At 41.0% G+C, this 24,590-nt stretch overlaps 1 protein-coding gene across 1 annotated transcript; it reads left to right on the top strand.

Moving 5' to 3' along the window:
- Nucleotides 1–17,254: 17,254 nt before the first annotated feature.
- LOC309707395 (uncharacterized protein) lies at nt 17,255–19,169 on the top strand (the record flags this gene model as incomplete). The annotated part of the gene is made up of 4 exons (XM_082534703.1): nt 17,255–17,811; nt 18,089–18,707; nt 18,797–18,941; nt 19,051–19,169. Exons 2-4 carry the CDS (start codon nt 18,102–18,104, stop codon nt 19,167–19,169), a joined length of 870 nt encoding a protein of 289 aa, XP_082390829.1. The 5' UTR covers nt 17,255–17,811; nt 18,089–18,101.
- Between the last annotated feature and the right edge of the window lie 5,421 nt (nt 19,170–24,590).

Here is a 24,590-nt window from a genome sequence, read left to right as displayed (position 1 = left end):
TTTGCAAGCCTTATTTCCTAAAGTGTTGTTTCAAAGTTTTGTCCATGGTGTTTCAAGGTTTCTGCAGTAAAACGTAAGTATAAAACAAATACTTTTTCAATAAAAGCAGGTAGAAAGATCAGCGCTTTATACATAATTATTACAGAATTTCAAAAGATTGGGAAACAAGGCTTTGATTGTTTGAAGTTCTGAATTACATTAAACTTTCACGGAGGTTTTCGGTCATGCCTTTTAATTTGTTAAATGAATCAAGAATTTTGGCCTTGAGTCAAACATCTGGAAACAGATTTAAGATATAAATATATAAATAAAGTTCACATATCAGCAGTGGAGCCCTTTCTAATATACTTTTTTGGCTGCATGACAATGATTTACTCCTTAATATTACCATAATGAGTGTCTGGCCAAAAGCACAGCAGTAGTGGAGCACCACACCCTTCAGTCGATCAATATTCAGATCAATAGCCCACCCAGCTAACTGTATGTCAATTCAAACATGCTGCTTCATAGTTGCATTGGGGATTTCTGTGTGCAGTCACTCTGCCTCTATTTCTGCGTTTGTCTTGCTGCCAGGAATTTGTATTTGTGTTTTTTCAGAGTATTTGCAGTGTGGACGTGTTGATTTTGTGCCTTTGGTATTGTCTGGATGCACTAAATAATTATTCAGGAGTAGGCAGGTGGAACTGAACACCATCATTCTGGAGGAGCAACTGGATATCTTGGAAATGTAGAGTGACATTTTTTAAATCAACTTTACAGAAATTGCCTTACCAACTTGGTAACATTATTCCTAAGACTCTACTCAAGAATTGCCAGATGTGGGGTCCTTAATATGACCATGAAATGCTTTCAGGAGAAAGGTTTTACACTCTGAGGAAACAAAGGTTGAGCTATCTGCCCAAAATGAGAGCAGGTGTGTTTGTAAGGGTGAGGCTGTCAAACCTAAGAACACTGTACCAAGAGCGATGCTACCACTACCAACAGCAGCGTTCTTTAGGGTTGTTTTGATACCAGCGGTACTGGTACAGAGTGGATGGAATAATGAACAAGGCAGACTAACCCCAAATTCTTCTGGATTTCTGGACTTCTGGAGAAGTTTCATTGTCACGCAAGGCAAAGATTGAGTTATTTGGCCATAATGACAAGAGAACTAGATAAAGGTGAGGGTTTCAACTGTCAGGCGGTGGTAGCATGGCGGTGGTAGCGTCATGCTCTGGGACTGTGACTGTTTTGCTGCCAGCGGTAATGGTATGTTCCACAAAGTGTATGGAATACTGAAGAAGGCCTTTTATGTCCAAATTATTCAACTTCACCTTAAATCAACAGCTAGATGGTTGAAATTTGGATGCCAGTGGGTGTTCCTACAGGACAATGAGGCCAAACACAGATTAAAACTGTTTTCCAAAACCGATAAAGTGGGCTAACATTAGAATGGCGCTACCAAAGCCTATTGAAAATTTGTACACATTCTCAGTGCCAAGAAGAATGGTCAAATATCCAACCAGAATTATGCCACAAGATTGTTTATGACTACAAAAACGTCTTAGCAAGGCACAACTTGCTAAGAAACATTTAACCAAATATTATTAGACGTGTATGCAAATATTTGAGCCTGTATGTGTCATTTTGATTGTGTGTAGATTAGAGAAAATCCAAAATAAATCCAAACTTGTGTGCTGATTTTATTAAAGTTATTAAAGATGTATGCTGTATGATCATCCCACCCTGGAAAGAGAACAGTTTAAAGAAATCATTCATGATGTTCATGTGCATGACGAGTGTATGTAAACTTTATATGCGGAAGAGTTCTTTTATTCCAATTCCTAATCAGTGTGTGTTGGGCTACCTTTCTTAGTTCCCCAACAGAAAAAACAATCTGATAAAACCACACCCATCTTTGAACACATTATATGTTCACACACTAGTTAAATATACTTGTTATTGGTAGTCATGGGGATAGGCTTTGTTTGAACTTTGGGAGGGATACAAAAAGTAAGAGGTCAGACCATTTCTGCCTATCTGGCATTTCATTTTCTGCTTTTTAATGTTTTTTTAATGTCTCAGTTTTCCCCTTTCTCCACCTATTTGTTGTGGGATACACAAAAGAAAACACAAAACACTAAACTAGGGGAAAATTCTAAATCCACTTCTTTTTTCTCAGCCATCTTTTTGAATATGCATATGCCACCTCTTCCTGTTAATAAAAAAAGATGAATTATAAATATTATAAATCATCAGTTCTTGGATTTGCATACATCAGATGTACTTACTGCACTTTCTAAGTATGCTATAAATATCTGTAATGATTTAAAGGAACTATGTACAATTATGTCATAGAGTATGACTGAAGGCAAAGTTGGGCAACACTTCCCTAAGACTTGTTATAAAACAATGTATAACAGAAGGAGAAAAAAAAGTTTCTCAAAGCTTAGTTAAAAAAAAAGTCCTACTATCAGATATTCTTCTGTTCTGCTAATGGCTGATGTAACAGCGCTTTGCGTGCACCTTTATGTTATTTCTAAGTCAGTGTCTGCATCAGCACTTTTTAATGAAACTTATCAGGTGGAAACAATACCAGCCAAGCAGCAGCTTTTAATTAAATGGGATAAAATGAAACAACAAATCTCAAGAGGTTTGTTTGCTTACATTTCAAGACTGAGGGCGAATTAATTCTTACTGCCTTCATGTGTTGTAGCTCATGGTAGCAGCCACTAGATGACAGTAAAGACTCTTGGTAGTTTTATTTTGATTCAGCCTGATCAGTGGAGTTTCTTCTTCATGGTCTGTTCTCTTACAAAGAAAATGCTGGTTATCATACCATCATTTCTTCTTCAGACATTTACAAAATTGAAAATTAAAAAAGTGCCAGAGAGAAAAATAAGACCAGGCAATTAAAATTGAGTCAAATGCAGTGGAATCTACAGGTACGTAAAAAAATAGCAGCTTTCATAAAAATTTATGTAAGACATCGAATAATTTTCAAGGCATTTTCTTGCGTCATTTGAGAAAAAAAAGTCCAACTTTATGCTGTACTGTATTATGCTTTTTTCTTTGCTCGTATTCTACTGATGTAATCTATACCACATTAGGGTAACGGCTGCTATGTATTCACCCAAAATATCTGTGAATGCAAATACATTTAAAATTCATCGCTAAGGAGTTTGTTTCTATCCATCTATTATATATTTTCCACAGAAGTGGTTGTTCAGGAAATGAACTTTCAAATAAGCTTTTGTCAAACACCTACAGATACTAAATATGTGTTCTGGTTGTCATTTCCCTGACAGCTTAAGAAGTTTGCTGTGACCTAAAAGCGTATTAAATTTAGATCATCATCATCCTCCGCAGGAAGTCTTTTAACATGTTCTATATTCATTTTGGAAAGGCAGGTCTGAATGAAATCCACTCATCCACCGTCTGTTTCGAAATGAGGCAGTTCCTGTTTTAAGATGCTGCGTTTTAGGAGAACTAATAACTTCAACCAAGAGGGTAACTTTCATTTTTGAAAACTTAGACAAAAGACCTTAATAAATGTGTTCAAAATATAAATGTGTACCATAAGAAATCCCTTGAAATTGGATGTAGCATACTTTGGTAAACTTGTCAGAATTAATCTTATGTATTTAAGACCACTAGTGGATATATTTTACATTTGTTTGTTTTTTAACTTAAATAACCTTCTCTAGGTAGTTAGGTAGTTGGTCTAGTTTGCTTGTCCAATGTTTTCTTTGCTGTTTCTTATTAGTATTGCTCAAAAGGTTTTGGATATATTTACAATGATGTAAAAGTCTACATAGGTATAGCTCAGCCCAAATTAGAAGTCATTAACTTATTAAGTCAGTCTGGGAGACATTATTTTGATGTTCGTAAGAAAATTATTCAGGATCCTGAAGGATATCTGGATCCTGATTAGCTCCACAACATGCATGACTTGTTTCATGAATGCTGTGGAGGGAATTGTTGGATTTGGCGTAGGTATGCAGTCTCAGGCTGCTCTTGGTACTCATGTTATTCCAGCATTACTTGCCAATATAAAGCCTTGAGGTGTGTTTGGGCTCATTATCCGGCAGAGGATAATAAGCCATTCTCCAAAATACTGCCATATCATTCTCCCTCCTGTTTGTCCCCTTAAAAGCAGCCTTCTTTTAGAATCAGAATCAGAATACTTTATTGATCCCTGGGGATCAAGCACAAATCACTGTGACTTATAATTATGTCTTATAAGGCATAGCACGTTCATCCATGGAGACAAGGGCTTGTGTCATGTGTGGAAGTATTGCTTTCTCATCTTCTCTCATTTTATTTTAGAGTATGTTTATGTAAGTTCAATTCGATCGATTTCAATTTTATTTATAGATGCCGAATCACAATAGTTGCTTCAAGGCACTTTATATTGTAAGGTAAAGACTCTACAATAATACAGAGAAAATAGAGGAAACCCCAACAATCAGATGCCCCCCTATAAGCAAGCATTTGATAACAGTGGGAAAGAAAAACTCCCTTTTAACAGAAAGTAACCTTCGGCAGAACCAGGGTCAGAGAGGGGCAACTATCTGCTGTGACCAGCTGGGGGTGAGAGGAGGAAGCTTAGGCTTCAAAAGTGCTTAGAGTTGAAGGAAAGATTGTGATTTGGGTTAAAGTTATGCCTGAGAAAGTGAAGGTTATGCCCTAGTGTGGACTCTGTGCTTCAGGATTGGTGCCATAACAGTAGAATTACAGACCATCACTGCTCACCGAACTTAGAAGCCATGTTCATTCAGTGCAGGCCAACGCAACACGTTCTCACTCCCAAAGTGCAACATTTTAGACTAGGTGACAAACCGTAGGTATATTACGCTTTCAGCCACCCAACACGTCCCTATGTTACGACTTCGGAAAAATGAGAACCATTTGGAATTAATCTACACATGTAAATTTATTTTACTGAAATTGCTTTGGAAAACACTATTTAACACGATTAAGGTGGTGGTTAAGGTTAGGGATAAGGTTAGGGTTAGGGCTGGAAAACACGGCTGGAACGTGTGTTACTGCGGGAGCGTCATTCTATTTGATTTCATCCACAATCTGGCACGTAGCATAGGAACGCAGAAGGTCACCTTCCGCGTTCTCATGGAACGCTTCGGGACGTGACAAATTGTTGGTATATTACGCATTGGGAATGACTGATTCAGGCCCTTTGATCTACCCCGCGAGCTAACGGCAGCCATAGTTACCATTGTTTGCATCCTCCCCAATGCTAACGTTAGCTCAGCTCAGCTCTGAACCACATCCAGCTTATTATCAGTAACCAGCAGAGAGAACCCTGGAGGGTGTCCATATTGTTGCTGGGGACTTTAATAAGACACGTTTGAAATCTGTACTCCCCAAGTTCCACCAACATGCTAAGTGTCCTTACAGGGGGGACAGGACACTGGACCATGTATACAGCAACATCAAGCATGCCTATAGAGTGATACCCCTCAAACTGACCACCTCTCTCTGCTCCTCATCCTTGCCTACATCCTCCTCAGGAAACAAACTCCTCCATGCACCCAAGTCATTAAAACATGGCCAGATGATGAGACAGGGTACAAGAGAAAGGTAGATAACTTGTCTCACTGGTCCTCAGAAAATAATATGAAACTCAATGTTCTTCAAACAAAAGAACTTATAATAGAATTCAGGAGGCACAGACAGATTCTATTCTATTCTACCGTATTCTATTCTATCTTTTCCATTTAATGTTTTGGTGGACTTATTAACAGCTGAAATCATATACTGAAACTAAAATCAAACGCTTACTTTTTAATTTATTCTAACAACATTCCCATTAAGATTTTGCATACAATATGTCTCTTTGAAGATTTGTTAGCCCATGGAGACAAAAAGTTAAAATAAAATTATCAGCTGTAATTTACTTAAATGGTAGATGTTCACTGTTTCACACTCTACTCTGTATTTTCTTTGCAGTGCAGTTTGTGTATTTGTGTTTGTGTGTTAGGGATCTTCAGTTAACCTTGGAGACACGAAAAAAGACTGCTTGGCTTTCTTTTCAGGTCACTTAATTATTTAAGTCATAACCAACAAAACCACTTAAACGGAGCATATAAAACCATTTCCAGCTATAATCTTTTTATACTAGCTTTACATGCTTTTCATACAGTACCTCAGGTCACACTGAAGATATGATCAAATTGTGGAGTTGTCCATTAAATTAAACTTAATAACCCAATGTCTGTGAAGGTTCTCAGTAACCCAATAACCCAATAATTACCAAGATTGTTAACTGATATCTAAAGTAAAATCTAAATCTAAAACAATGCTGTGTGCATAATGGGTGTTTAATATGCATTTGTAATTGGATCTTAAAGTCTTATCAGGTTAAGAAGGTGAATAGCACAAAAAATATCTCGAGGTTTACTCCAGCTGGAGGCAGCCTCTGCTGTGGCTATAATCCAGAAAAGTGACTGAGAGCTGCCTTCCATTGATGGAGTCCAGTCTCGCTGGTCTTCAATCAATCTGACAGAGTTTTATAAATATGTTATGAAGTCCTATAAAGCTAGCTCAGGGCTCCAAGCTGTAGAAAGATCTACTGAAAATCAATGGAGTCACCACTTGGCTTCAAAGCCATTTGGTCTTAAGGTGACAGCTTTTTGAAAATAACAGGAAAGACATGATTGAGGAGTGGAAGGTGAAAAGAACAGAGACAAGACAGGAAATATATAGACAGGCAGATCAGACATATTTATTTATCTGACCTTTATGTATTCAGAGTGGACTGTATGGCTACTTAACCCTCGAGGTTCATTAGTAGAACTCTGACTATACTTTTAGGTATGGATGTAGGTTTTGTGTGGGCACTGGTGTAAACACATTTAATTGGTGGTTTGGGGGTCATGCAGCAAAAAATTCTGGACATCAGAAATTTCATTTGCTGCTTTCTATGCAACAATGTATACTTTTTCTACAGCATAGGAGAAATTGCCTTTCTACCAACAGGCCGACATGTATTTATATAAAATTCTGTAAGGCGCTTATGTATTCTGAATTGATTTCCAAATAATGATGCTCAACTTTTTTTTTCATTTCATATCATCCCTGCTGAGTCAAAATACATACACACATGAGTTTCTGTCCTCTTTCTTGTTTTCCTGGTTCCAAAGATAAGAGCCAAAGTCCCAAGTGTTCAGGAAAAGTCAAGTAATGCAATGTTGCTGGAGCTTCAACTTATTTAGACTATTGTTCTTCTCCATGCACCTTGGGAGTAAGTGAAGTCGTGCCAGAAATTTCCTTTTTGTTTCCAAGGCCAACAGTCCACTTTAAGAAGCAGCAGTGGGTTGGCATATATCATCTCACTGCTAACACTAGAAACCCAGATTTGAGTCATGCTTGTCACAGCTTTTCACATATCATTTGTATGACTTTTTAAATATGTTATTAATTAGAAATATGTCGTTAAAAACAACGTCAGATTTAGGCGTTAGAGATGACTTTGTGAGGTTCAGAAAAAGATCATGGCTTGGTTTTAAACACAAGGTTGCTAGTAGTGTTGGGGTTGTATTACACATTAACCATTACTTTTCTTTGAAGTAATTACATACATAACATTGCTTAATTACTCCTCAAAGAAAGTATGACATTGCACTACTTGTTACATTACTGTCTCGTTACTTGCTACATTTGCAAGACTGACTGCTCATCAGTTTGATACCTGCTGAAATTCAGGCTCTGGCTGCTGGGCTGGGTTCGGCATTCACTCAGCTTTAACGTCGCTCTGGGTTTTTGGCTAGCTTTGTGTTAGCATGCTATCTGTGCAGATGCTTCTGTTAGCAGTTCTGTTGGCAGCTGTTTCTGTTCTGGGTGCAGTTTCCACTTAACCATCACACTTTTGACCTTTTGTGGAATGATAATAAAAGTAGCATCCACATCTCTGTTTCTTTTTTTTTTTTTTTTGCCTGTCCCGTTTGGCTCTTTTGCCATCAGAATTGTTGTCTAAAGGCAAACAAAGATGCCCAACGGATTTACTTTACCAAATTGACCATCCCAGCCTTGCCGTAATGGTCCATTTGATTCACCTTTTATTGTTTATTTTATTTTCACTTACTGAATACGGGACAGACTTGACTGGGGGAAAGAAGGGGAGAAAGAAAGAGGGAAAGAGAAACAGCTGAGAAGAGGGACGGGGGAGAAGGGCAAAAGACAAAAACCAACAGAACGGGCAGAGAAAAAAAATGCATATATCAATCACCTGGATCACCTGCTGAGGAAGAAAAAAGAAAACAAGCAGAAGAGAACAAGAGTAATAGAATAAACAACATCACAATGATATATGGGAATATGACAGTAAATACTAAATATTAAACATTATTGTGCAGCACATAAGATCAACAGAACACAGTGCGCTTTGAGGTAGGAGCCAAAAAGGGTGTAGTTTGTGGGTGTGATCACCCGTGTGTACACCTGTGAGCATGGACGCGCTTGTTTTTTTTGTTTTTTTTTAACAGGTTCCTTCATGTAATAATCTGTTAGAGGGGGTGTGTGTGTGTGTGTGTGTGGGGGGGGGGGGGGGGGGGGGGGGGGCTTCATGCCCCGTCCTCCAGGGCATGAAGCAGGTATGGAGGAGATCAAAACTCCAGACATCCAGAGGCCCCCAGAACACAAGAGACCAAGGAAGACCAACAGAGGGGCAGCCGCGCCACTGTCCCAGAAAGAGCTGAGGAGAGTCCCAGATGAGGGCTCACTCAGCAGCCGCGGAGCAGAAGCCAGGGGGAGTTGCAGTGACGCGCCCGTGAGCTCCGCCGGCAGCCAGCCGTGCCTGAGTGACCGAGCCCCAGGCCGAGAGGCCGGGGGCACCCCACCTCCGAAGTGGCCCGAGCGAGCCCCAGGCTCCAGGCCCCGATAAGCGGCCGCCAAGGAGTGAGCCGGACGCCCATCCCCGGACACAAAGAACCACCAACGCACCGATGTCTGAGGGAGTCCGCCACTGGCAGGGGAAGTGGTAGTAGGGAGAGATAGGCCTCCAAACTTTGGAGGGCCTGAGATGTCCCCAGAGAGGTGGCGCCTGACACCCAACCTGACATATAGACACAGACATACAGGCACACACAGATACAAACATCCATTCCCACCCTCATGCTCTCATATGCACTTACTCCACACTCAACCAACGTGGAGACAGACATAAAGAGACGCTGTACACACGATCACACTCCCCAAGCGTACTCTACAAACCGGGTCTAGGTACCCTTGCCCCTGGAGGGGGGAACTGCACCCAGACCCAGGTGGTGTTACCCTTTTCCCTGTGGTGGGGGGAGGCAGACCGCCCCGAATCCGCAGCAGCAGGAAGGCCCCACACTCCAGACCGCAGTCAGACGGCCAACTCCTCCTCCTAGCCCCCCCGCTCCAGCAGGGGGGCTCCACATCTCTGTTTCTGAAAAGTTGCAGACAAATCCACCTTTTATGTCCTCGGAGCACATGAACTAAAATCAGCTGATGATTGCATTTGTATTCAGGAAGAAAAAAACATGTTGATTTGATTTCTTTCTTTCTTTCTGTCCACCTCTGGTGTAGATAAGAGAAAAAACTTTGTAACTAAAGTAGTGTAATAACAATGCTTTACACCCAACGCTGGTTGCCACTTCTTTCAAAGCTCTGTTTTCTTGGTCACATCTATTTCCACACAACATGCATGCTGAAAACACAAAATATACATCCTAATGGAATAAAATACTTACAAATTTGTTCTGTCACGAAAAAGCATGACAATATGTGTACATTAATATGAATAAATAGAGTGCTTTTTTTGGCCTGTCTCACAGTTTGCACACAGCAAAATCTCCAGTGTTAAATTAACACTGGAGAGTGTCTATATATGGGTCCACACCTCTGAGTGTTAAATACAACACTGTTGAGTGTTAAATTAACACTTTTGACAGTGTTATATGTTTAAAAGTAACCTAGTCAGTTTTGAAGATTAACAATGGCTAACACTGAGCAGTGCTGATTTTCTAACACTGGAATATTTCTAACATTTTGAGTTATTTTCCAGTGTTAGAAAATCACTCAACAGTGTTGTATTTAACACTCAGAGGTGTGGACCCATATAGACACTCTCCAGTGTTAATTTAACACTGGAGATTTTGCTGTGCACCAAAACATATCCAACATTTAGTTTGCAGGTATCTGCTTGGGCATGAAACATATTTCCAATTGAAATGCAGATTCTAGATTTGCCATCTTTAACAAAAAGACTGGACTGTTTTTGTCCTCTATGGAAACAAAATTGGTTGTATTTTTATATTTCATGTTTTTCCAGGTTCTTAGTATAGTTTCCCATACAGTCTGAAAGCAGAGACAATAAGTTTGGGTCTGTCTTAGGTTTAGAAATATTTACAAGCGCTACAATTTTCAAACTAGCAAGTTTAAAATGTGCTATATCTTGTTTCCTTTATTTATAAACAAATTGAATTTTCAATTTAAGCTGTAGTTTTAAGAGGTGTGTGCTGGAATTAGTCCTCAGCATCAGACAGCTGTGTTCACAGCTTCCCAGAGTCTTGCTGTTAGAGTAAGGTTTGGCATCATCCTGTGGAAGGAAAGCTGTGATAAATCAAAAAACATAAACATGATTAGAGAAAGACTGCTAATGAAATAGATATGCAGTTTTGGTAGCATGCAGATTTTCTATTTGTGTATTTAAAAAAGAAATTGTGTTTGCGTTGGTACGTACTGTACATGTTTTGAATATGTCGTTGGAAGCTCACTTTTTCTGTCTGCAGCTGCAGAACAGAACCTGAATCACATGTTGGGGTAAAGTCCTAGGAGAGAGCCTGTTAAACTGGACAATCCAGCCTTCAGTCTGGATATCACTCACTTTGACAGAGAACGATGGATGGCGGTTTCATCAGGAATGAGTTGTGCATATTGGTATAGATTTTGTTCATAGTTTAAAAAAACCAAACACTGTCTCTGCATTTGAGTTATTCGCAGTCTGTCAAAGTTTTTGTGATAGACGTTAGGCATTAAATGTTTGATAGATGTTCGCCAATTAAGCTCGATTTAGAGAATTTTTTTAAACTATTCAGATCCAAACCAAATTTATTTTACATTACCTGCATCTATTTGTGTTGGAACATATTTAGAGGTATCTGTCAGATACCGAGGTGTTTGCAGAGATTCACTGATGGTGTGGTGTTTATTTTGCAAGGTGGGAGGTACTATTTCTGCAAAACATTCCTCAACATAATTCAGACACAGTTTTTCTAACTGGTTTGCTTCTAATTATGATCTGTTTAAAACACACAAAAATAGTTTTCTGTTTTGGATGATCTGGCTTTCCGGTTTACTCTATGATAGGTCAGTAATAGGTGACGGTTTGTGAATTTTCAGCAGAGGAAAATGCGCAATTTATGAAATTTATGCGCAAGAGTTAAACTTTTTCACTCTGGAGGTAGTCAGAGAAGGTGGGACGTGTAATGAAGAGGTCACCTCGGAGTGGTATAATGCAGCATGTGTGTCCTGCATATCACAATGCAACATAATGTTCTGCTTTCTATTCACACAGCTGACTTTTTACCCGTCTGTCCTCCTCTCAGCATGCTGCCACTCTCATTATTACATATGCTGATCAGTGCACCGATTAGTCACCGGTGACCCTGTGCACTTTCCAGCGTACACCCCATCATTCAGTAGCTCGTATTGTACAACCAGCTTTAGCAGAAATAACTTAAAATAACCACTTTCTATAATACTTATCAGTCGCTCACATCCGGAGATGACTTCTGGTCCACTCTACTTTACAATGTTGCTTCAGTTCATTTAGATTTTCAGTTTCTGTTTATGCACACCTCTTTTATGGTGCTGTCACAGCATTTGAATGAGATTGAGGTGCGGACTTTGACCAGGTCATTGCAACATCCTGATTCTTTTTCTGTTATAGATTTGCCGCTGTGCTTTCAATCAATCCTGTTAAACGTCCCAAAGTTGGGCAACTCTAGCTTCCTGAAATATGGCCTCAGATTTGACTCTTCTGTATACTTTGGTATATGGAGGAATTTATGGTTGACTTGATGACAAGAGGCCCTCGTCTTGTGCGTTCAAAGGACACTGATCCAGAAATGTAAATGCAACATTGCAAAACAGAACCCAAAAAGGTTATAGTTATTCCATCTCATTCCAAGTGTTCTGTTAAAAACTTTAACATACTAAGATCATTGCTGCTTTCTTTCTTGGCATTGTGTTAACATACACTGGAATTCTGCAGACCAGCAAACTGCCAAAACTTCAGCTTATAGGGAGGTGATTACATTGTTATTCATATGAGGCAGTATGTACCTCATGTACCTAAGGAGAGGAAATTAGCCACATTTAAACTGGATACGGTTCTTTGAATTTTAATGAATAAAAATAATGAATGTGTTAATGAATACATATGTATGTACTACTACTCTTAGGTATACTTTACCAGCTAAAGGAAAAATAAAAACTATGTACAGCTTTTAGCTGATAAGAACCATGTTTTGCATAAGTGCTGTATCAAGCTATCTTCACTCATGGGCAGCTTTTAATGACAGTAATACTGAGAAATGAAAAAATAAGAACTTTGGGCTTAAGACTTGATCTTGACTCAATGATTCATCTTGCTTGAGGAAATAATACGTAACTTGAGTTAGGGAAACCGGTCTGGTCTGAAGCATGAATTGGGTATTCGAATGTTAGCATTTAAAACTGAGATAATGGCCTATTCCTCTTTGCTCAAAGCACACAATGTTCTCATGTGCAAACACATCCAAAAACCTGAACATGGGTAGCAATGATAGTGTGCTTATGTAAAAATTTAAAGAATGCAGGAATTGAGCAGTCGTTCCAGTGATGCAGGCGCCATCCTTTGAGGAGCCTGCCTCTTTTCATGGCTCCTGCTTGCTTCCTCAGATTAAAAAGAACAGAACAGTTATTTATAGAGCATGGAGAACAGGGGATTAGTGCAATTCCTGTTGTGTTTTGGATGCTTATTACTTCTTTGATGACTCAAGGTGCTGAAGTGTGTACTTGTGCATACACTGTATGTTTATGTGCATAATAAACTCTCTTTGCATGTAACACTAGCCCCACACGACCCTGCTGTCATTGAGAAAGCATTTCTTGTGCTCATCTTTCTGCAGTATTTTTATGTGGAAATAGTTTGTGCTTGCTTACATGAGCATTCATGTGATGCCATTGTACATTTCTTGGTGCATGTGTTTATATGGATTACATGCATTCATTCTACATGTATGTAAACAAACAAAAGACAAAAGAAAACACGCAACTTGTGCTTGAATTGCAGCTCAGCTTTCTGGCACCACAAAACTTGTTATTTCCCAGTAGATGAGTCAAACAAGCAGCAGGTCCCTGTTTATTTTGGGACTGGCTGTACACAAAAAACAGGGCAGGATATTAAAGCACCCACAGGAGGGTGATTGTGGTGGTGATATTTATGTGTTTGTGGATAACATGGTTAAAATGACAGATATCAGTGGGCAAAATGAACAAGATCCATGTGCAGGAAAACTTCTCTGTTTCTGACAAGGGTATGAAAATACAAAGATAGATAGAATTAATTATTTCCAAAGGGGCACAGCAGTGTTCGAACAGCTGCTTCACATAAATCACAAAACCACGGGGTAGGTAAATTTTTTTTTATTAAAAGCTTAATTATATACACTAAGTAAATAGGCCAGAATCACCATCAATGCAGGAATAATTCTAATCATTTTATATAATATAAATATGTATATTATCATGACAGGAACATAAGAGATCTGATAGGTTTTTTAATAAATAAAAGTCCAGGCGAAAATTCTTATTACCAGGGAAAGAATAAATGCGATTTGAAATTAGTTCAAAAATTAAGCACTTTCCTTTGTTTTCTGAGGAGAAATGTTCTTTTTTTCTTCTTACAGAAGTGCCCTTCAGACCAGAGCAGCAGGGTTATTAAAACACTCTTTATAAAGTTTGCTGCTGTCAACATGTAGATAATCCCACATAGTAGGTGGACATAATAAGGCTGTTTTTCCCTAGCAACCAGTGGTTGATAGGTGTCTAAGCCTGTGTGACTACAAGCTATAATATTTTTTTCTATTAACTTCCAACTTAACCAGTTAGTTAACCAGTTTCAGTCTTGAATGAATGTCGATCAGCCTTGAAACAGTCACATCATACCTTGTTTTCCATTTTATTCTGCATCCATAGTTCACAGCACTCTTAGCTACTCTTTAAAATAAAAAAATAATCACCACAAAGAAAAAAACGTGCAGTAAAGATGGCTGAATTCAATGACATTGTGTTACTTATACAATGTCTACATGAAGTTTCACTTTCTTCACAGCATTCACCTCAGCAACTCATTGTGCAAAATATATCCAACATATATTGTGTAAAAATATATTTTTAATATGCTTTTTTTAATATGCAACCATAACATGATTCTGTTATAGTTACCAGTGTAAAATGAACAAGAGGCTAGTATCGAGCCAAGGGTCCTCCACGAACAAGAACAGTAAAGTAATTAAGAGATGATACTGAGTCTTACTCTAGTTGTTTGGGCATGTTTACAGCTGGGTATGGTACTGAGAGGTCCTAGCAGGTTAGTTTTCCACTGGTGAAAAGCAGGCAGGAAGTAAACAGATCTAGTGTGTCCAAAGGTCATGTTTCCTTTTGGACATATGGAGCTGAGTTAAAGCAATTAATTATCAATTAATAATAACTGAATTTAGTACAGCGAGCAATTGTGGCTCAAGAGTTGGGCGTTCGCCTTGTAATCGGAAGGTTGCTGGTTCAAGCCCCGGCTTGGACAGTCTCGCTCGTTGTGTCCTTGGGCAAGACACTTCATCCGTTGCCTACTGGTGGTGATCAGAGGGCCCGGTGGCGCCAGTGTCCGGCAGCCTCGTCTCTGTCAGTGCGCCCCAGGGTGGCTGTGGCTACAATGTAGCTTGCCATCACCAATGGATGGATGACTGGATGTGTAAAGCGCTTTGGGGTCCTTGGGGACTAGTAAAGCACTATACAAATACAGGCCATTTACCATTTACAGGAACGTGTTACATTACTGCATTGCTGAAAATATGCGATATCTTTACAGCAAAATGTTATGTTGGAATTACTTACTGGAAATACATGCAACACTGGCTTTGAGCAAGCTAAGCTGAAGCTGGTTCTATCATTTAAACACTGGCTGTAAACAGACTTGTCCCAGGGCCGGGGACATTTGATGTGCTATACTTATTTCAGGGGCAATCCATTTGTGTCACTATCAGTTTATAGTATAATATGAGGAATACTACACAAAAAAAGGCCAGTGGTGTCAAAGTCCTGGACCTAGTTTATGCTCTTTGTAGCCATATTATTTGTCTTATGTAAACTGAATAATTTATGAAATAGAAAGAAAACATTGGTGCTGAACACAATCCAACTACACCAAAAAGCATACTTGGCACAATAACTTTGTTTATATAAACTGAAGGTACTGTTGCAATCTAATGGTCTACATCAGCTGCAGAAGAAAAAGCTTTGATGATTACTTCAGACAATAAAAAGTCTTCAGCACATCTGAGACTCTGGAACTCTTGTGTGACAAAAGAGAGATAAAAAAACTTCTCGCATCTCTTATACCTTAGGTAAAATTAAAACAGGTCCACAGCTTATGGTTTCTGCAAAATTCATATACTTTGTGAAAGCCACGTAGGCTATTTCAACTAATTCAGTTACAGCAGGGAAAAAGGTCTTACTTAGCTACTGCTTGGCACAGTTTTTAGACCTTATAAGGTAAACATGAAAATCTCAGTCTTGTAGGCCTTAATTTGCATTCCTGTGTTTATAGAATTCACAGCGTCTCTAAGTGATGACTAAATAAAGCAATATTCAGGTTCTGCGACCGCTTCCCTACAAAATATGTCATGGCGAGATTCTTAATATCAAAACAGTGTCAGTGGCCTTCTGGGAAATCAGAATATAGAGCCGATATCCTGTTGATTCAGCAGAAAACACAATGGACCCCTGAGATGAGGAGCATACGGAGCAGTGGGACAGTCATCTAAAGATTGTGTGGGAGTTATGATTTGACTACTTCCCAGGGCAAAAAAAAATTTACTCTGCTTTTCCAAGCAACCTACAGGTAGTTTAAGGGTACATGCTCCCCCAAGCACCAGCTATGTGTCAGTGACACCTATAGTAGTGACAGGGTCGAGGTAGTAAAAGTAGCCTATACTTTGTGTTAGTGAAGTCATTCTTCTTTTTCTTCTTATTGTTCACAGTTATCGTTATTGTGATTATGATAACATATTAAACATATATATATATATATGCATATATAAGATGGAGGATAGCACTGACCTCAAAGCAAAGCAGGAGCCACTCTCAGTGTAGCTTTTATCTCCTGTCTGTTTGGAAGGAAACTGATGAAGCTTAAAGGCATGCTTTTTCTTAATTGGCAGTTGGTATGGATGTGAGAGTGTGTGGCCGTGTGTCTTGCTGTGTTGGATTGATTGTAGCTTGACTTTTATACTGTGACAGCTGGGATAAACTCCAACTGTACCTGACAAAATATTGATGACTCATTGATTTGTGCATGAAGCCATGCATATGGGTCATTATTGAGGGCAACTACATTTATTTCACCTCCATTTATTTTGTTTACTTTGCCATAATTTTCAGAAGTCTACTATCACCATCAGCCTCAGCTGTACTTTTTGTTTTGTGTAAATCAGCAAGTTGAGCACTGCTAGCAACAGCATATTTGCTTTATAAGTGTGAACATGTTAGCATTTAGCTCAAAGCACTTGTGCCCACTCTTATGTTCATTTTAAACTCGACCCAGTTCTTCGTGTGTGAAAAAGCTTCAGCCAGTATCATATTTTAATAGCAGATAGAAACTATTTTTTCCTTATCTTCCTTGCAGGGACGTTTGTTCCAAGGTCAGGGCTAAAAACTAAAGGTGACCCTCCTTCAGTTATGCCCCATGGCCTCTGAAAAACCCCCAGTAATACCAAATGAGGACAAGCAAATGAAGCCTCACTTTTTTAGTGGCTTTAAAAAAAATATCTTATAACAGTTTCTTTTTGAGGCATTTAGAGCATTACTATGTGAAAATTACAAAATCTATTCAATAAATGTTACAGTGTTAGAAATGATCTTGTATATAAATGGCAATTGGTAAAATTCATTATGTGGTAATAAAAAAAAAAGTAAATGGAAAGTTTATTTTACATACATTATATTGTATTATATTGTAAAAAAATGCAGATTATGTAAGTTAACAGACTTGTCAATACTCTATCATTAACACAAAGGAGAATCCGATGGATTATACATCCATGAAATACACATTTAAAGGACAGTTTTAGTTCTTATTTTTTTCAGTTTCAGCCTTCTGGGCTCTAAACGCAAAGAGGGTCAATGCAGGATAAAAACTATATGTACATCTCCACAAAAAGCTGGACTACATGTACAGAGTTCCTCAAATTCAAGAACAAAAGTTTGAAGAGTTTGTTGACTTTGCCTGAAAATAAGGATGAAAAGCAAGTTAGTTACAAATTGGATCTGATCAGCTGAGAGCCCTGAAAAAAATGACATGGTATGGATAAACTGTCAGGGCTCTGTGTGCGGGCAGGCAGAGATGAGGATCCAAATGCAGGACTCGAACACAGAATTGAAACTCAAAAAAACCTCAGCTTTATTGCTGGCAGAAAAACAAACATGGAGTGAGGATGGAACACTGAGACCAAGGACACACAGGCATAATTCTGAGGGTACGACGCGACACTGAGCATGGGAAAACACAGGGCTTATATACACGGGGTAGTAACGGGGGAATCGGCAACAGGAGGGAGACACAGCTGGGAGAGATCAGGGCTAACGAGACGGGGGAGCTAAGCTGCACACACTAACATAAGACAAAGACTTTCACAATAAAACAGGAAACATGAATTACTAAACAAGCATGCAGACTTTACACTGAGAGACAGACAGAATGACACATGGAATCTGAACTAAACTAAACGTGAGATATAACTGAGAACAAATCCTTAAGCACGGATAAACAGAAACAAGAAATAATAATCATCATCATCATCACGAGAAGAAAACAATCCATGGAGCACCAGAGTCCAAAAAACGCAGGAAAGCATATCAAAAACAAAACGAAACCAGAGCTCACCAAGAGTCTACAAAAAGTCCAGGGGGCCGACCGTGCACACGGCAACGGTGGCGACGTGCGAACAGTTCTGGGGGCCGACCGTGCGGACGGCAACGGCGGCGGGAATGCAAGCCTGGAGGCCGGCCACGCGGAAGGCAGTGGCGGCAACAGAAGTCCGGAGGGCGGCCACGGTGGTGATGATGCCCAACAAGCGGCCTGGCAGATGACCGACAATGTGGAGGTGGTAGGAGGGGACCCGAAGGCTGCGTGGCCCCTGCAGCCCCAGGCGAAGCGGAGGTTGGATCAGATGAGGCAGAGGCTGAAGCCGAAGCTGGGCCAGGCGACGCTGAAGCGAATGCGGAGGCTGAACCAGGTGAGGCTGATGCAGAGGCGGGGCCAAACGAAGCTGGTGATGCGGGAGCTGGACCAGGCGACGCTGAAGCCGGAGCCGGACCAGGCGTGGGTGGAGACGCGGTGGATGGAGACGCGGAGGCTGCAGCTGGCGTGGATGGAGACGCGGAGGCTGCAGCTGGCGTGGATGGAGACGCGGAGGCTGCAGCTGGCGTGGATGGAGACGCGGAGGCTGGACCAGACGAGGATGACGCGGAGGCTGGACCAGGCGAAGCAGGTGATGAGGATGCTGACACGGAGGCTGGACCAGACGAAGATGATGATGAGACCGCAGCGGGCGAGGATGATGAGACCGCAGCGGGCGAGGATGATGAGACCGCAGCGGGCGAGGATGATGAGACCGCAGCGGGCGAGGATGATGAGACCGCAGCTGAAGGCTGGACGGGCTCCTCGGGCCCCCCAGCTGACGAGGGAGGAGGCTGGACGGGCTCCTCGGGCCCTCCAGCGAGAACAGTCTCAGGACCAGTGGGCACAGGGGCCCCTGGAACACACAGGACAAAACCAGCAGGCGCACGGGCCTCTGGCAGGGACAGATCAGAACCAGCGGGCGCACGGGCCTCTGGCAGGGACAGATCAGAACCAGCGGGCGCACGGGCCTCTGGCAAACACATAGCAGACTTCAGCCGCCCAGAGCATTGACTCTGCTCAGGCAGTGACAGCCGGGTGCAGTCCTCAGCTGGGTTCCTAGCCTCCAGGGGTCCAGAGTAGGCTGAGGCCCAAACTCAGCCTCTGGGGAGGCCCTGGAGCGCGTCACAGTCTCTGAACTGGCCAGCTTTTTAGGAATGATTACATTATCATGAGGTTTGTTGCTCTGCTTAGAACAAACTGATGAAACACAGTTCCTTTTAGATTGATTTGACTGAGCTTGTTGTACCGGGGTAGCAAGTGACACAGGGTGCAGGGCTAGTGGCTGCTGAACAGGAGGCTGAACTGAGGGTGACTGAAACAATGGTTGGGATGACGACGGTGGTGGAATTGGAGACTGAGCTTGAGGCCGGGCGGCTAACTGAGCTTGAGGCGAAAGTGGTGGTGGTGGAGTTGGTGTCTGAGCTACAGACGGCTGCCGAGCAGGGGACACTGCAGACTGAGCTACAGACGGCTGCCGAGCAGGGGACACTGCAGACTGAGCTACAGACGGCTGCCGAGCAGGGGACACTGCAGACTGAGCTACAGACGGCTGCCGAGCAGGGGACACTGCAGACTGAGCTACAGACGGCTGCCGAGCAGGGGACTGAGCTGAAAGTGGACGGGCAGCTGACTGAATAAACATAGCTCCAGAATAAACAGATCCAGACGGAACAGTCTTAACTCCTGGATCTAAAAAAACCATCAGGCGCACAGTCTTCTGAACCAATGGGAAAATAGTAATTCTTAAAACGAAAACTCTTATTTTCCCGAACCGGAGAAACACGAGCTGTAGTGTTCATGTAGCTGGCGTTCGCAGCTTTGGGGGAAACAGTCTGTCTATCCCTTGACAAAAAAGGCGAATGAAGGGAGACTCTGTCACTCACCCTAGGCGGTTGTTTAAGCTGAATCCCAGGCTCCTGCTGGAGCTGTGAGTGCTGGCTGCGTGTTCGCTGCCTCCCTGTTGAAGAGGGAGCGGCGCTGGCGGAATGTGACAAGGGAGGACTCTGCTGTGGCTGCTCCTGCTGTGATGTGGAAATGCTGGGTGAGTCAGGTGGCACGATAATAATCCCTAACATCTTGTAAAAGGCTTGTGCAGGCGTGAGCTGATTGCTTGCAGGCTCGTAGTAATCCTCCCGGGACCGGCTGGAGCGTTTTCTGCGAGACCTGGGCGTCCGCGGGGAGGAAGCAGACGAGTGGGCCGAAGGGTAGGCTGCCAGCGAGGAACGGCAGCACGGAGGCCCTCCAAGCGCTAGCCGAGTCCCGTCAAAACGGGAGCTGCGCTTCCACGGTGAGTCCGCTGGATCCATTACTGGTCGCGTCGTTCTGTCAGGGCTCTGTGTGCGGGCAGGCAGAGATGAGGATCCAAATGCAGGACTCGAACACAGAATTGAAACTCAAAAAAACCTCAGCTTTATTGCTGGCAGAAAAACAAACATGGAGTGAGGATGGAACACTGAGACCAAGGACACACAGGCATAATTCTGAGGGTACGACGCGACACTGAGCATGGGAAAACACAGGGCTTATATACACAGGGTAGTAACGGGGGAATCGGCAACAGGAGGGAGACACAGCTGGGAGAGATCAGGGCTAACGAGACGGGGGAGCTAAGCTGCACACACTAACATAAGACAAAGACTTTCACAATAAAACAGGAAACATGAATTACTAAACAAGCATGCAGACTTTACACTGAGAGACAGACAGAATGACACATGGAATCTGAACTAAACTAAACGTGAGATATAACTGAGAACAAATCCTTAAGCACGGATAAACAGAAACAAGAAATAATAATCATCATCATCACTACGAGAAGAAAACAATCCATGAAGCAGAAATAAACCAAAACATAATAAACTCAAAATACTGGGTCCAACGGACCCAGAACCGTGACATAAACCGATCCAAGAAAAAGCTCAAAGCTTTACAACAACAAGGAGGGGGATATGTGCAGGCTCACACAGTTAAGATCTAGATAATCAGATTGATAACCTCTTTGAGGGCAGGCCTCATTCAGGATTATTTGCGTGCCATGTCTCCTCCTTATATGTCTGCCTAAGAATATTAAACAAAGCTAAACTAACCAATCTAAAAGAATGTCCCAGCGCATGAAGAGTTAATGAGTCCTTTCAAGTGCTCACAATGGACACTCAATGCAAGAAAGTGAACTGAACTTCCCGTGAAACAGTCTTGGAGAAATGTTGATACTTGACCAAGGCACTCATTTATCCACCCATCCATCCATCCATCCATCCATCCATCCATCCATCCATCCATTCTCTCCCGCTTATCTTTTTTTGCTTATCCTTATAGCTCAAGTGACTACTAAAGCCTTTTTGTTTGTGGTGGTTTTTTTGAGAGAAGATAAAAAACTCAAATTATACGTTTTCAAAATGTATTAAACGGATGACGGTTCAAGTTAACACGGCGTCATGGATCTTCCTCTGTCCATCAAACCAGACAAAGGGTGCCACAAAGGGTGAGTTTTTATATGATGGTACGAACATGATAGGACTGGTTAAAAAGTTTGGGAGGAGCCGCAGCTTAGGCTTGGCTCTCCCGTATTTACTTCACTTGGTCTGGCTCCTAGCTCATCTTCCATCTTCACTCTAGTCTTCCTGTGAAGAGAAAAAGATAAAAAACTCCCTACTTACACACACCAGTACACCCTATGGTACACTGTACAGGCTCCACTACAGGCTTGTGTTGTGGGTTTATATACTGCCTATTTAACAAAATGTTTCTTACTTTTGCACGAAGAGAGCAAGCTGCACCAGAGTTAAATTTCTTGTTTGTCTGATTCAGATCTCCATAAATCGTGTTCACATCTTCCAAATAATCTATCCTTGCACTTTTAGCTCGATTCATAAACATAAATCACTTTCTCAAGCACATTAGACAAAATGATGGCCAAATATGTGGACAGAGGGAGGAGATTCTGAAGAACGGAAAAAGATGAAGGGACACAGTCAGAGATAGAGAGGGGAAGAAGCAGCAGTAATTGTGAGTCTCAGTTCTAGTTTCTATATAAATGCTGTCTGAGGCCGCGCCCCACTTTTTCTCCAAACTAGGCTAAAACGTCCTAAAAGGAATTGACTGCTGCACTTCATGAGGTCATCCTGGCACACACATACTCATGTTTACTTCAAGACTTCTAAGAATCTTTACTGACAACCCAACTTAAAGTTCAGTGTAACCTGACTTAGATTTGTTTGAGGAATAACTGCTTTTCTTTCCAAATTAATATATGATGAACGTAACCTGGCTACATAATTGAAATGCTTGATAGTGTAATTATATCTCAAATAGCTAATATTTGTATACACAGAAATAAAACCAAAGGGGACACTACCTAATGAGCACTTTTGATACTTTAATGTGTTGTTTTTTAAAAGTTTTTATTATCATTACTAGTGTTTCTGCAGTGTGGTTCATTTTATGGTTACACTCATCACTGACAAGCACATAGAAACAAACAAGCGACAAGTCAGAATATTAATATTTGTTCTCTATCATTCTTTATTCTTGTATCCTTTCATGTACATTATTTACAATGGTGAATGTTTATTTCAATTTCACACAGCCAAAATTGCAAAACATAGTGTTTAACCCTTGAGCAAGGCTTCAGGCAATGGTTTTTGCTCCTAGACCTGTACGTTGAGAGAGGAGAGGATATCTCTGTTATATTTGTGTTTATATGGTGCAGCCGGAGAGAGATTTTAAAGGAAGACGAGCTAAAACATTTTGTTTCAGACACAGGCTAAACTGACGGTCTGCATCAAGGCTCAGTACAAGATACAATAAAGATGTTTTAAAAACTCTGAATCATGCAAACCTACTTTAGTAGAGTCCATGAAAAACATATGAATCTGGAAATTTACATAATATAATTTTGTCCCTATTTGAATCAAGAATCTAAGGACATAGGATATTGTAAAGATTTAAAACCCTCTCGAGGTAAATGTATGATATTCAGCCATATAAAAAAAAAAGATTTTTCCCAGTGATAAACCATTTACTGTGTCCTTAGGAGTCTTCAGCTGTCACACCTGCATCAGTGCTAGTTTTTCTAGTATGACTGTTAAAAGCATATGGAGTTTTCTGACACCTCAAACAAAATAACAGCATATTCAGGAGCACAACTCGGTTAAAACTTTTGAATATCTGCGTGAAGGCATGTAAACTGCAGCGTACCTCACAGAGTAATCCATCTCAGAGAGAAGCCGCCTGCAGGCACAAAAGATTTTAATGGGCTAGAGCTGCTTGTCCAAAATTAGAAATACCTCATGATCAAAATCCTGAGGCAGCAGTTCCACAGACTGCAACCTTTTGTTTAGACTGAAAAATATCCAGTTTGCACAGTACTGAGGTACTTGTACTTTAGGTATTTCCTTAGCTGCAAATTTATACTTATGTATGATACTATTTTACTTGAAAATTATTTCAAGGTGTTAAAATAAACTAGACGACTGAGTTTCCATAATTCCTTAATGCTGAATCATTTAAAGAATTCAGACAAAGTATAGGATTTGTTTAATACTGTACTTGTTGTGTCCTTGTCCAGGACATATATTGTGACAATGCTTCACTCCAGGACACATTAGGTAACAGGTCAAATGATGCATAGTCTGGCTGTCTTCTATCAGCATTACATAACTTGTACATGTGGACTACAGCAAAGATCAAAGATTTAAACAAATAATGACAACAGCATTATGAAAACCATTTTCAATCGAAGCGAGGACAACCGGAGACATAATTCAAGTCTTATCGCCACTGCCACATCTCACAAATCACACTGGAATGAAAAGCATTACCACAAGAACACAGGAGAGCAGAGAGAAGAGCTATGAGACGAATGCATCCTACAACATCTGCAACATCTAACCTTTACGATGAAAATGTCACGCCAACAAACGACAACGACCTGCGAGTTATTTGTGGTGTGGTGCCGAAGCCACCTGCACTGTTTCACCCACTGGGGGATGATTCTCCTCTGCAGAGATCATGTTTTATATTCACAAAGAAGCACTGACATAAAGGAGCGGTGGATACTAGAGAGCGACTTCAGAGAAGTGTTAAAACCTGAGCTCGATGCTTTGCAAAAATGTAAAAGATTTTACGATTAAAGGGATTATCTGAGGATAAGAAACTGGAAGTTGCCCGGTGGGAGACAAGGCCCTTGAGTAACTTGTGCAAGCTCTTGCTATGAACTATGATTAAACTTAAAACTTAATGTTTGTGTTAATAAGTGCATGTCAAATGTTCAGTGGTGTCATCACCTTTAGATCAGGTGGACCTCGTCCCCGCCAACCTGACAGCCCGGGAATTGAAGCTTTGTAAAATATTTTTTAAAGCTGTAAGATGATGTATGTTAACCCAAGCCGTGGCCTTTTGTCAACCC

This window comes from Aulonocara stuartgranti, assembly GCF_965226115.1.
Source record: "Aulonocara stuartgranti genome assembly, chromosome: 5".
Classification (NCBI taxonomy): domain Eukaryota; kingdom Metazoa; phylum Chordata; class Actinopteri; order Cichliformes; family Cichlidae; genus Aulonocara; species Aulonocara stuartgranti.
Note: the sequence above shows the minus strand (reverse complement) of the source record. Positions and strands in the feature narration are given on the sequence as shown.